At 52.6% G+C, this 12,995-nt stretch overlaps 1 protein-coding gene across 6 annotated transcripts in view; it reads left to right on the top strand.

The window, feature by feature from the left end:
* HIP1 (huntingtin interacting protein 1) overlaps nucleotides 1–12,995 on the top strand; it is a 216,113-nt gene that overhangs the window by 88,563 nt on the left and 114,555 nt on the right. For 2 of the 6 annotated variants that reach the window (XM_030932118.1, XM_030932116.1), the window contains exon 1: nucleotides 9,149–9,325. The exons of the other annotated variants lie outside the window; for them this stretch is intronic. In XM_030932118.1, coding sequence (XP_030787978.1) covers nucleotides 9,308–9,325 — 18 coding nt within the window. In that variant the 5' untranslated portion in view covers nucleotides 9,149–9,307. Of the gene's footprint in view, nucleotides 1–9,148; nucleotides 9,326–12,995 lie in introns of those variants that run through there. 6 annotated transcript variants of the gene reach the window in all.

Raw genomic sequence — 12,995 nt, 5'->3', positions numbered from 1 at the left:
TTCCTCCACTCTGTGTCTGGCTCCTTTATTTCTGACCTCTCAGATTCAGAGGTAAGCATGGCCGTGCATAGTGGGTGCTTGGAAAATAGTGTTCAGTGTCACTGGCCGCTACTACCGCTAATAGTAATTTAGGTTCACTCAAAGGGCAAGGAGCATTGGAAAAGTGCTTTGCTATGATTTCATTTAAAAATGTTCCAGACTGGGTGCGGTGGCTCACGCCTGTAATCCCAACACTTTGGGAGGCTGAGGTGGGCTGATCACCTGAGGTCGGGAGTTCGAGACTAGCCTGACCAACATGGGGAAACCCCATCTCTACTAAAAATACAAAATTAGCCGGATGTGGTGGCACATGCCTGTAATCCCAGCTACTCAGGAGGCTGAGGCAGGAGAAATGCTTGAACCCAGGAGGTGGAGGTTGCAGTGAGCCGAGATCGTGCCATTGCACTCCAGCCTGGGTAACAAGAGCAAAACTCTGTCTAAAAAAAAAAAAAAAAAAAATATGTTCCTAGCAATCCTCCCATCTTGGCTTCCCAAAGTGCTGGGATTATAGGCCTGAGTCACCGAGCCTGACCCTGATTCCTCTTAATGTCCCCACTGCCTCCCAGTCCCAGGGTCTGCTCTCTGGGCAGGCTGTCTCTGTGCCACCTTCCTTCCCACAGCACATCTCATGTCTCTCCTTGCCCCCTTCTTGAAGCCATGGCCCCATTTCAGGCTTCTGTCTTCCTGGCTCACCTCTGCACCCCCTGACTTCCGGCAGCTTAGGGGGTCTATCTTGCAGAATGGAAAGGTTCTGGGGGTGCACTTGGCATCTCCATATAGCTCAGCCACACTTGAAGTCACCCTTTCCCCTGTGATGTGAAATCTGTGGAAAGGGACCATGGACACCTGTGTTTAATATGGGGGGAACAGCAGTGTCAGGAGGAAAAACAGATCTATTAATATCGGGGCAAAGTGTTCAGAGGTCTCCGCTGAATCTACAGGGCAGGGCCCATAGGAGTCACCCTTTGAGACTTGATGCTCCTCCAGGAACCCAGTGACTCCAACCAGCCCCAGCTACTCCAACCAGCCTCATCTACTCCAACCGGCCCCAGCTACTCCAATCAGCCCCAACTACTCCAACCAGCCCCAACTACTCCAACCAGTCTCAGCTACTCCAACTAGTCCCGGCTACTCCAACCGGCCTCAGCTACTCCATCCAGCCCTCAGCTACTCCAACCAGCCCCAGCTACCCCAGTCAGCCTCAGCTGGAGCTCCAAAAGCCAAGAAGTGCCCAGTGTTTTGTACCTGAGTCTGTCTTTGGCTGGCTGACCAGCATACCCCTCCCTGCATAGCAGCTTGTGCTGGCTTTCTGTGGCCTACACAGGAGGACCTAAGGGTTCTAGCTGGAACTCCTTGCCCAGCTGGAACTCCCTCACCCTCCCTGTGTATCTGCTCAGTGAGATGGCTCTGCTTCCAGCACAGAACTCACCTGGCTCACATCACGCCTCACACCTGGTCACACTGACACTCGTGTTCAGCCCCGCTGCCCCACCTCTTCAAGCACGCTGCACCCTGATCTTCCCCTTCACAGCTGCATCCACATGTGCAAGTGCACGGTGCCTCCCAAAATGGGGACAGACCTGGCTGGTCTGCCCAGGTCCCTGCAGACCAACAAGCTGTTGCCAGGGCCAGCAGGGCCTTGGAGCAGCCATGCATACCCTGACCCAGAGCATCCTGGTGAATTGCCTGAGAGCTCCGGGAGAACTTTTCTCTTGATTTGAAACTATTGTTCGTCCACTCATTCTGCCTTTCATGTGTCCCTTCCTCTGAAGGGAAGCACACTTCTGAGATGGCTTAGCAGCAGTGAAAGTCCCAAAAGCAGCCATGGGTAAGCAGGATTAGAACCAGAATCCTAGATTCACAGAGGATAAAACTGAGGCTGAGTCACATGGTTTCTGCACAATTTTTTGGTTTGTTTTGTTTTGTTTTTTGAGACGGAGTCTCGCTCTGTCACCCAGGCTAGAGTGCAGTGGCGCAATCTCGGCTCGCTGCAACCTCTGCCTCCTGGGTTCAAGCGATTCTCCTGCCTCAGCCTGCCGAGTAGCTGGGATTACAGGCACGTGTCACCGTGCCTGGTCAATTTTTTCTTTTTTGTATTTTTAGTAGAGATGGGGTTTCACCATATTGGCCAAGCTAGTCTCGAACTCCTGACCTCAGGTGATCTGCCCGCCTCAGCCTCCCAAAGTTCTGGGATTATAGGTGTGAGCCACCGTGCCCGGCCATGTTCATGCACATTTTTGTTGGTACCAGAGTGAGGGGGTACTCGGAGCCTCTAAGCCCTCCCTCTTAGGAGGCCCTGGCCCTTTCCTAACCAGCAGGGTCCACTTCCAGGCACCTTATGTAGTGGGCTACGCTCCTGGGCCCTGTAGGATCTGCCCCCCTCTCTAGTCTGACGTTGGTCCTGGAGAGGACCTGATGATTGCAGAGCACTTGACCTTTTCTTGGCTCTAAGTGGCGCTGCAGGCCTCATCTCATTTCTCATTTATGCTGCAGCTCTCGGGGCTCCCCAGGGGCAGCTCCAACATCCCCAGCTGGTGCCCAGAGAGTGCCATGGGGCAGACATATCCCAGCGGATGGCCTCGCTCCTAAAAGGCTGACAGATTGTCAGCCAAAAGTGATCTCAGCCCTTGCTGTGCAGAGTGGACCCCTGGGGAAAGGGGGCTGTGGATATGGGGGGAAGCAAGGAACAGGCAGGTAGATGACCGATCGTGGTTACTCCCTGCAAGATCCTGGGCAGGTCACTAATGTCTCTGTATCTCAGTGTCCACATTGGTGAGGGTTGCTGGGAGCATCAGAGAGGACAGCATAGGCAGCATTTGGCCATGCCCCCAGCATGCTGCAGGTGAGTGGCTTCCACTTGTATACTGTGTGGTCAGCAAAGCACTGCACAGCTGCTCATTAGATTTAATGACTGTGGGCGGGCGAGGTGGCTCACACTCATAAGCCCAGCACTTTGGGAGGCCAAGGCAGGTGGATCACCTGAGGTCAGGAGTTCGACACCAGCCTGGTCAACGTGGTGAAACCCTGTCTCTACTAAAAATACACACACACAAAATTAGCTGGGTGTGGTGGCAGGTGCCTGTAATCCCAGCTACTCAGGAGGTTGAGGTGGGAGACTCACTTGAACCCGGGAGGTGGAGGTTGCAGTGAGCCAAGATTGCACCACTGCACTCCAGCCTGGGCAACAGAGCAAGACCCTATCTAAAAAAAAATTCATTTTAGATTCAAGGGAAAATACATGTGCAGGTTTGTTACATGGGTATATTGTGTGATGCTGAGGTTTGAGATTCTAATGATCCCGTCATCCAGATAGTGAGCACAGTACCCAATAGGTAGTTTTTCAACACTTGTCCCCTCCTCCCTTTTGGAGTCCCCAGTGTCTGGTGTTCCAATCTTTATGTCCACTTGCACCCAATGTTGAGCTCCCATTTATGAGTGAGAACATGCAGTGTTCTGTTTCTGTGTTAATTCACTTAGGATAATGGCCTCCAGCTGCATCCATGTTGCTGCACAGAACATGATTTCATTCCTTTTTATGGCAGCATAATATTCCTTGTTGGATATGTACCACCTTTTCCTTATCTAACCCACTGTTGATGGGCACCTGGATTGATGCCATATCTTTACTATTGTGAATAGTGCTTTGATGAACATACGAGTGCAGGTGTCTTTTTGGCAGAATGATCTATTTTCCTTTGGGTAGATACCCAGTAACAGGATTGCCACATCAGATGGTAGTTCCATTTTTAGTTCTAAAAGAAACAATCCAGGCCGGGTGCAGCGGCTCACACCTGTAATCCCAGAACTTTGGGAGGCCGAGGCAGGTGGATCACCTGAGGTCAGGAGTTCAAGACCAGCCTGGCTAACATGGCGAAGCCCCATCTCTACTAAAAATACAAAAATTAGCCGAGTGTGATGGTGCTTACCTGTAATCCCAGCTACTCGGGAGGCTGAGACAGGAGAATCGCTTGAACCTGGGAGGTGGAGGTTGCAGTGAGCTGAGACTGTGCCATTGCACTCCAGCCTGGGCAACAAGAGTGAAATTCTGTCTCAAAAACAAAACAAAACAAATAATTATGCCAGAAGCTTCCAAGAGCTAGCCACCAAGTAAGCTGAGAGACAGGTGCGTCGAGCCAAGAGCCAGTCACCCACTGTGCTGGGTGCTTTTATATACATGAGTTTACTTAATTCTTACATTGACTCTGGAAGGAATCATGTTTATTAGCCTGTTTTTCAGGTAAGAAAACTGAAATTCAGAGAGGTTAAGGAACTTGCTCATATCTAGAAAGAAATGGAGCCAAATTCAACTTGAGATCTGTCTGGCTCCAGGGCCTACTCATACTTTCTTATTTCCTTTTTTTTTTTTTTTTTTTTTTGAGACGGAGTCTTGCTCTGTCACCCAGGCTGGAGTGCAGTGGCCGGATCTCAGCTCACTGCAAGCTCCGCCTCCCGGGTTCACACCATTCTCCTGCCTCAGCCTCCCGAGTAGCTGGGACTACAGGCGCCCGCCACCTCGCCCGGCTAGTTTTTTGTATTTTTAGTAGAGACGGGGTTTCACCGTGTTAGCCAGGATGGTCTCGATCTCCTGACCTCGCGATCCACCCGTCTCGGCCTCCCAAAGTGCTGGGATTACAGGCTTGAGCCACCGCGCCCGGTCATACTCTCTTATTTCTTTTAATAGCCATCATTATAATTGCAGGTAATAACATTTCATTACATTCTCCTTATAAAAATTCAAACACTATAGGAAAAGTTACAGAACCTTTACACTACCCCTCCCCAACCCACTGCCCTTCCCAGGTCTCATCCATGCACTCTTCCACAATACCTGCAAAATAGGCATTATAATAACAATCCCATTATATGCTTTTCCTGACTTAAAAAAATTAATTTAAATGGAAATAGAGATGGGGATCTCACTATGTTGCCCAGGCTGGTCTTGAACTCCTGGGCTCAAGCAATCCTCCTGCCTTGGCCTCCTAAAGTGCTGGGATTACAGGAATGAGCCACCACAACTGGCCCCTTTCCTGACTTTTTAAGGGTCAGATGAAATAATGAGTAAAAATGCCTTTTGTAAACATTACAGCCCTCTGCATACACCTACTACTAGCATTAGCATAGTAACATATGTTACCTAAAGCCCTTTCATAAGCAATATTGTTTGGCTTAAATATCATTACTGGGAATTAATGGACTTCTGTGTCCGTAAAAGAGACTATAAAGCCTTGCCAGAGCCTGGCAGTGAGAACCTGTGTGGTCTTTAGGGCTAGGCTGCAGAATCTCGATTCACCAATAGGTGTCAGCCTCTACCAAGACGCGTCCACCGCACCTTCTGTTTGAATTATGTCAGGAAACTGAGAGCCTTCTAGTCCTGTTCTGTGCTTTTCAGTGGATGTTAAACGTGGAGTGCTGTGGGGGTGGAATTCCAGCTGGAAGTAAGGGGCAGGGCATTCAAGATTCAAAGACCAGTGAGGCCAATGTTTGGCCTGAGTTTGCTCACAGGTGAGCCAGGGAGTCCTGGGCTCAGACGCTCCCATCCTAGGGAGATGGAGGCTGTGTTCAAAGCTGTCCATTGTGGGAAGGGACTCCCGAGGGACCAGCTGTGTCCAGATGGGTCAGGGAAGGTAACATTTGAGGTCAGTCCTGAAGGATGAGAAAGACACTTCTAAGCTCAGGAGGAGGGAAGGACGTTCCAGGAGCATCCTGGGCACAGATGAGCAGTTGGATGGATGGGCAGGGTGGGAGGATGAGAGGATAGACAAGAATGGGAGCAGATATATCTATAGTATTGAGAACCAAATGAACCATAGAAGGGTTTTGTTTTTTGTTTTGTTTTGTTTTGAGACAGAGCCTCATTCTGTGGCCCAAGCTGGAGTGCAGTAGCACAATCTCAGCTCACTGCAACCTCTGTCTCCCGGGTTCAAGTGATTCTCCTGCCTCAACCTCCCGACTAGATGGGATTACAGGCACGCGCCACCACTCCTGGCTATTTTTGTATTTTTAGTAGAGACAGTTTCACCATGTTGGCCAGGCTAGTCTTGAACTCCCGACCTCAGGTGATCCACCCGCCTTAGCCTCTCAAAGTGTTGGGATTACAGGCATGAACCATCGCACCCGGCCAGAAGAGTCTTTTTTGTTTTGTTTTGGAGACAGAGTCTCACACTGTTACCCAGGCTGGTCTCGAATCCTGGCCTCAAGCAATCCTCCCACCTTGGCCTCCCAAAGTGCTGAGATTACAGGCATGAGCCACTGTACCTGGCCTGTTATTTTTTTCTTTTTTTTCTATTTGGGATGGGCTGGCCGGTGGGGAGTCACAATTAGATGTGTATATGATTAATTGGACAGGAAGAGACTGGAGGCAGAGGCTGTTGTCAAAAGTCTTATCCAGGGAAGGAACAGTCAGTAAGACGTAGATTGGAAGCTATGTGCAAGGAAGAATCGCAGGGATGTGGGACCTGATTAGATGGAGTGGGAGCGGGGATTGTTGCTGGAGGAATTAAGGCTGCCTTTGAAGTTTCCAGCTTAACCAGCTCAGTGGAGGTAGGACCATTAGTTGAGCCAGAAAACAGGAGGAAGAACAGATTGTGAAAATAGAGAAACAGTTGGATGCAGTGGCTCACGCCTGTAATCCCAGCACTTTGGGAGGCTGAGGTGGGAGGATCACCTGAGGTCAGGAGTTTGAGATCAGCCTGACCAACATGGAGAAACTCCGTCTCTACTAAAAACACAAAATTAGCCAGGGCTGGACATGGTGTCGGATGCCTGTAATCACAACTTCTCAGGAGGCTGAGGTAGGTGAATTTCTTGAACCCAGGAGGCAGAGGTTGTGGTTAGCCGAGATCGCACCATTGCATTCCAGCCTGGGCAACAAGTGTGAGACTTTGTCTAAAAAAAAAAAAAAAAAATAGAGAAACAAGGAGCAAATAAAAAAGAAAGAAAAGGAAAACCAAAAAAGAAAAAACAAATAAAAATAGAGGGAAGGCTGGGCATGGTGGCTCACACCTATAATCCCAGCACTTTGGGAGGCTGAGGCAGGTGGATTGCTTGAGTCCAGGAGCTTGAGACCAGCCTGAGCAACATAGCAAGACCCCAGTCTCGCTCTGCCACCCAGGCTGGAGTGCAGTGGCGTGATCTTGGCCCTCTGCAACCTCTGCCTCCGGTGCTCAAGTGATTCTTCTGCCTCAGCCTCCCGAGTGGCTGGGATTACAGGTGTGCGCCACCACACCCAGCTAATTTTTGTATTTTTAGTAGAGATGGAGTTTTGCCATGTTGCCCAGCTGGTCTCGAACTCCTGGCCTCAAGTGATCCACCTGCCTCAGCCTCCCAGATTGCTGGGATTATAGGTGTGAGCCACCAAGCCCAGCTTACATTATCTCTTATATCTCGATGTTCTCACATACCCCTAGGAGGCAGGCAGATAAATAGTTCCAGTTTCATCGATAAGAACTCAGCTTTGATGGGAAGGGGCCGTGATAGGGCAAGCCCAGCAGGCCCTGGGGCCATGATGGGAGATGCCTTCTCCTCGGGGCCTCTTCCTGTGGATCCCTTCATGTGGGTGCAGAGGTTGGCCTCACAGCTGTTCTGGATCCCATCACTTGTTCATTATTTATTATTATTATTATTACTATTGAGACGGAGTCTCCTGTCATCCAGGCTGGAGTGCAGTGGTGCAATCTTGGCTCACTGAAACCTCTGCTTCCTGGGTTCAAGCGATTTTCCTGTCTTAGACTCCCAAATAGCTGGGATTACAGGCACACAGCACCCCACCTGGCTAATTTTTGTATTTTTAGTAGAGATGGGGGTTTCGTCATTTTGGCCAGGCTGGTCTTGAACTCCTGGCCTCAAGCAATCTGCCTGCCTCAGCCTCCCAAAGTGCTAGGATTACAGGTGTAAAGTGCTGGGATTACAGGAGTGAGCCGCCGGGGCATCAAGCCCCAACTTCAGGGTTGCCCCGTGGCAGCCTGGGAAGCCCTTCTGGGCTTGGGCTGGATGGTCCTTACTGAAGTCTGCCCTGACCCCTAGTCCCTGCCAGGTGTGTGACCCGGGGCACCTCCCTCTCCCTCTCTGGATCTGTTTCCTCTCTGTATAAAGTGGGGTTGGTCTAGGTGGACTCTGAGGTCCCTGCCGCATCCAAAACCTTACCATCTGATTTTGGTGGGACAGACTGTGTTGAAACTATAGGCTTGGATGGCCAGGCTTTTCCCGGAGAACTTGCCCCAAAGGAGCATTTGACAGGAGCTCTTTTGAGGTCACCAGCTGTGTCTACTGCAGAGGGGAATGTCTGCCGTGCATTTCGGCATCGAATAAGGAAAGGCACATCGGGATTCTGGCTTGAGGAAAAGGATCCCAGCTCAGGGCAGACATCATTTTGGAGCCACGGAGCCAATTTCCCTCACTCGAGGAAGGGCTGGCTGTGGCTCACGTGGGAGGGGGACGCTCAGAGCCTTCCTGGGGATACCTGTTCCACTTCCTCCCAATTGCCCATCTGTTTGGAGACCCCAGTCTCATTCGGGAGGCCCCTCCAGATTAGCCGCAGGAGGCAAACAACTGGCTGTGAATTCCCCCTTTGTCCAGAGAAGCCAAGTGGGGAGGGGCCGAGCGGACCCCCTGCCCCCACTGGAATGTCGGCCTCCTGCGCCCCCCATTCTCCCTCCTTTTCCACCACCTCCCCTGCTCACTTCCTGAGTCCCACTGATCCCACCACCAAAACACATGCATGCATGCACACTCACGCATGCACACACACGCGGGCGCACACACACACACACGCTTCCTGGCGGGCCGGCGGCCTCTGGCTCGGGGCTCGGCGATCCCCGCCACCGGGAACTCTGGGGAGAAGCCACCTTTTGTTATTCAAATCACACCCTCGCAGTGCGCGCCCGGGGGCCGCGGGATCGGGCCCGGGAACCCGCCTCCCGGTCTCCCCCCGCGCCCCCGCCAGCTGATTCCGGGATTTCCCGGTCCCCGGGGGTTCGGGCGCGCCGGTCTCCGCCGGCGGGGCCGCGCCTCCCCCGCCCCCGGCGCGCGCTGCGGCTACGCGCCCGCCCCCCTCCCCCTCCCCCTCCCCCTCTCCGCCTCCCCTCCCCCTCCCCTTCCTTTCTCCGGTCCAGCCTCGGTGCCGCCGCCGCCGCCGCCGCCTGCCCCGGTCCGCGGGGGCCCTGCCGGCCGCCCTCCCAGCAGCATGGCACCCTCGGGGCGCGATTAGCCGGGAGCAGCTTTGGGGGAAGCGGGATCTCCAGGGGTGGGGGGGTGCCCCGCAACCTCGGTCATGGATGTGAGCAAGATGGTAAGTGTGAGCAGGGGCTTTGCCCCGAGCCCCCTCCCCACCCCCCAGCCCTGGCGCCCTCCCTTCTCCCCCTCCTAGCCGGCGCGATCCATTGAAAGTTTCTGGATTGTTGATCCTGCCTGTTGGCCCCAACTCCAGGCGTGCCGGAGGAGGGAGCCGGGCCAGGATTCTGGAGGCGGCTGGCCGGCCGGGATGGGCTCTCGCTTTCCCGCCGCGCCGCCGCCGGGCTGCCCGGGAGATCGCGCTGGACTCCAGGGTCGGGGCTGCGGGGCTCGCCGCCCACCTCGGGAGACCTGCCGGGCAGAGGGAGGGCAGCGCCGCCGGAAGGGGCTTGTACCGTGCCCTCCGGAGCCCCCTGCCCGCACACCTACGGGAGATCGATGGGAAGATGTGTGGGGCTGAGCCCGTGGGCAGGGAGGCACAGGTGGCGCTGGGAGGACAGGCAGAAGCCAGGGTTTCAACCATCCTAGGAAGTGAGGGGGCAGGAATGGAGCCCTTGGCAGAGACGGGGGAGGTTCTAGGTTGGCTACTTGGGAAACCCAGCTTCAGTGGGCCTGGGGTGCAGCCAACACCTTCACCTCCTAAGCGTGACTCCCCCTTTCCTTCAGAAATGGGCTTCTCTGGAGGGGTCTGTGCCCTCCCCCAGAGCAGCCCTCCACCCCCACCTCCACCGCGAATACAGTAGGAGCTTGAAGAAATCATTGCTTATTGATTGAGACCAAGGAGCAGCTCTCAGCCGATACCAGGATGTGATTTGGGGGATTCTGATGGGAGGGGGGTTCGCAGAGAGCACCTGGAGGCCCGGAAACTGCAGGTTTTCCCAGGGGTCTTGATTGGCTGTCACTCTGAATGGAGATTTAAGGGTGCCTTTGCCATCTCGACCACCCCGACCCCCAGTTTCCATCAGGGTACTGTCTCTACCATCCAGCCTTGCAACCTCAAGGGCCTATGTGTCAGGCTGGTCTTGTGGGAGGGAGGCAATCAGGGCTTTCGAGGAAAGGAGCTGTGTGTGTGTGTGTGTGTGTGTGTGTGTGTGTGTGTGTGTGTGTGTGTGTATTTGGGCCGTGGGGTGGGGAGGGTAGAGGGTCTGGGTCTGCCCTTACCATAGAGATGAGGAGATGCTAGAATTTGAGTTTGTCTTGTTAAGAATTACATTACTTTTCCCCAGCGGGTGCCCTTTCGAGGCAACCAAGGGAGGTTGGTTCTCTGCCTGGCCCTGGCCTTTGGCACTCTGTCTTGGCTAGGAGACAATGGGATGGGGGCTGATGACAGGTGAGAGTCCTCTTCTATGGCCTGCATCAGTCTCAGACTGACTGAGCATTGCCCCTGGGGTTGGGGGCTGGGTGAGGGGCTCCATGGGTTCCTGTCTTTATTTGGAGAGAAATACCTGTCCATGGCTGGGCAGTGAGTGCCCAGAGGTTGGACCAGCATTCCCTGTCTGTCTGCCATGAAAGCTCACTTTCTTTGGGCATGTATTAGAACTCCCTCTCAAAAAAAAAAAAAAAAAAAAAAAAAAAAAAAAATCCTCTGTGCAGCTATGGGGGTGGAGATGTAGAAAACTAAGCAGTAGTTCTTTCCTAGAGGTGTCTGAGCAAGACCCGAAGAGTCACCTGTCTGGGCTATGATTAAGGGGTTTGGGGTCTGAAGCTTTGAAGCTCTACTCTAGTCCAATGGCCACTAAACCAAATCACCCCTGAGCATCCTCTCAGCCCTGCACCCAGGTTCCCTGCAAAGCTTGGCCTGCGAGGACTAGCTTATAGGACTCAGGGACCTCTGTCTATCCATCCCTCATTAATCAACAGCGTTTATTTAATTCCCATAATTTCTATAGCAAGTGCTGGATAAAGAACACAAAGAAACATCATTGAAGGCCTCCCTCCCTGCTTCTCAAGGCCCTTAGCATGAAAGTGAAGGATCCAGAGAGATACAGGCCAACTCAACAGTTAGCCATCAATACAGGCCTAGATCAGAAGGCCAAAGCTTTGAGGACCATGAGGGTCTGAGAAAGGACTGGAATGCAGAGTTCAGATAGAAGACCAAGACCTCAGTTGGCCCTTGGAGGTTGGGTGGGGTAGGCATTGCCTGTTGGGAGAATCGCAGGAAGAGGATGGGCAGAGCCCATTGGGTGATGCTGAAGACAGTTGGCTGGTACAGAGGTTTGAAATCAGGAAACATCGAGATGGTTGTTTGGGGCCAGACCAGCAAGGCCTTGAATGCCAACCAAGGCATTCTGACCCAGGCTGGTAAGCACTGGGAAATCTCTGGAGAATTTTGATGCCCTGGGGCGGCGCATCTATTGCCTCTTTCCTCTTTTAGCTTGGGGTCCAAACAAAAGTGATATTAGATTCTCATTAATCATTGAGCAGCCAAGCGCCCTGTTCAGAAACAATTGTCTGCAGCTCTTTGTAAAGAGCACAGACCTGTGACTGTGTAGCAAGAAGAACCTTACCCACCCTGGGGAATTGGCGTCTGCTTTTCATTCCTGCAAGAGGCCAAAAGTACTTTCTGTTCTGGCCATTAAATTCCCATCTCTGGTTTGAAGTCCTTGCTCTAGGGGCCTTTGGCTGCAGGCTTGACCTCAAATGCAGCCTTTCAGGAACATCCTTGGCAGAGTCCAATATCAGCCTTGGAGAGTTCTCTTGCTTATGCAGAGTGAGAAAAAGCAGATTGTAGTTTACCTGACTCTGCGTGATTTTTTATTTTTTATTTTTTTTGACAGAGTCTCCCTCTGTCGCTCAGGCTGGAGTGCAGTGGCGTGATCTCAGCTCCCTGCAACCTCTGCCTCGTGGGTTCAGGCAATTCTTAGGCCTCAGCCTGCCTAGTAGCTGGGACTACAGGTGCGCACCACCATGCCCAGCTAATTTTTGTATTTTTTAGTAGAGACAGAGTTTCACCATGTTGGCCAGGCTGGTCTCAAACTCCTGGGCTCAAACAGTCACCCGCCTCAGCCTCCCAAAGTGCTAGAATTACAGGCGTGAACCACCACACCTGGCCCTCTGCATGATTTTTTTTTTTTTTTTGAAACAGGGTCTTGCTCTGTTGCCCAGGCTGGAGTGCAGTGGCACAATCTCAGTTCATTTGCAACCTCTGCCTTCCAGGTTCAAGCGAGCCTCCCAATCTCAGCCTCCTGGGTAGCTGGGATGACAGGTGCATACCACTACACCCAGCTAATTTTTGTATTTTTTGTGGAGACAGAGTTTTGCCATGTTGCCCAGGTTGGTGTCGAACTCTTGGGCTCAAGCAATCTACCCACCTGAGCCTCCCGAAGTGCTGGGATTATAGGTGTGAGCCACTGTACGCTGCGTCCCTGCATGATTTTGAGCAAGTTTCTTCTGTAACCTCTTACCCTCATTTGTATCATGAACATAATAATAGAGAAGGTTGGAAATAATCCTTTTAAGGCATAGTAGCTGGAGTAGTAAGTCTTCCATACACCTGGTGGCTGTTCTTTTTTTTTCCAAGATGGAGTCTCGCTCTGTCACCCAGGCTGGAGTGCAGTGGTGTGATCTCCGCTCACTGCAACTTCCTCCTCCCGGGTTAAGCGATTCTCTTGCCTCAGCCTCCCGAGTAGCCGGGATTACAGGCGCACACCACCACGCCCGGCTGATTTGACTGTTCTGATCGTGATGATCTCTGGTCTCATCTGGGCCTAAGGTGACTCTTGATTTCC

The sequence above is a fragment of the Rhinopithecus roxellana genome, chromosome 6 (assembly GCF_007565055.1).
Source record: "Rhinopithecus roxellana isolate Shanxi Qingling chromosome 6, ASM756505v1, whole genome shotgun sequence".
Taxonomy (NCBI): domain Eukaryota; kingdom Metazoa; phylum Chordata; class Mammalia; order Primates; family Cercopithecidae; genus Rhinopithecus; species Rhinopithecus roxellana.
This window is presented reverse-complemented; position numbering and strand designations above follow the sequence as displayed.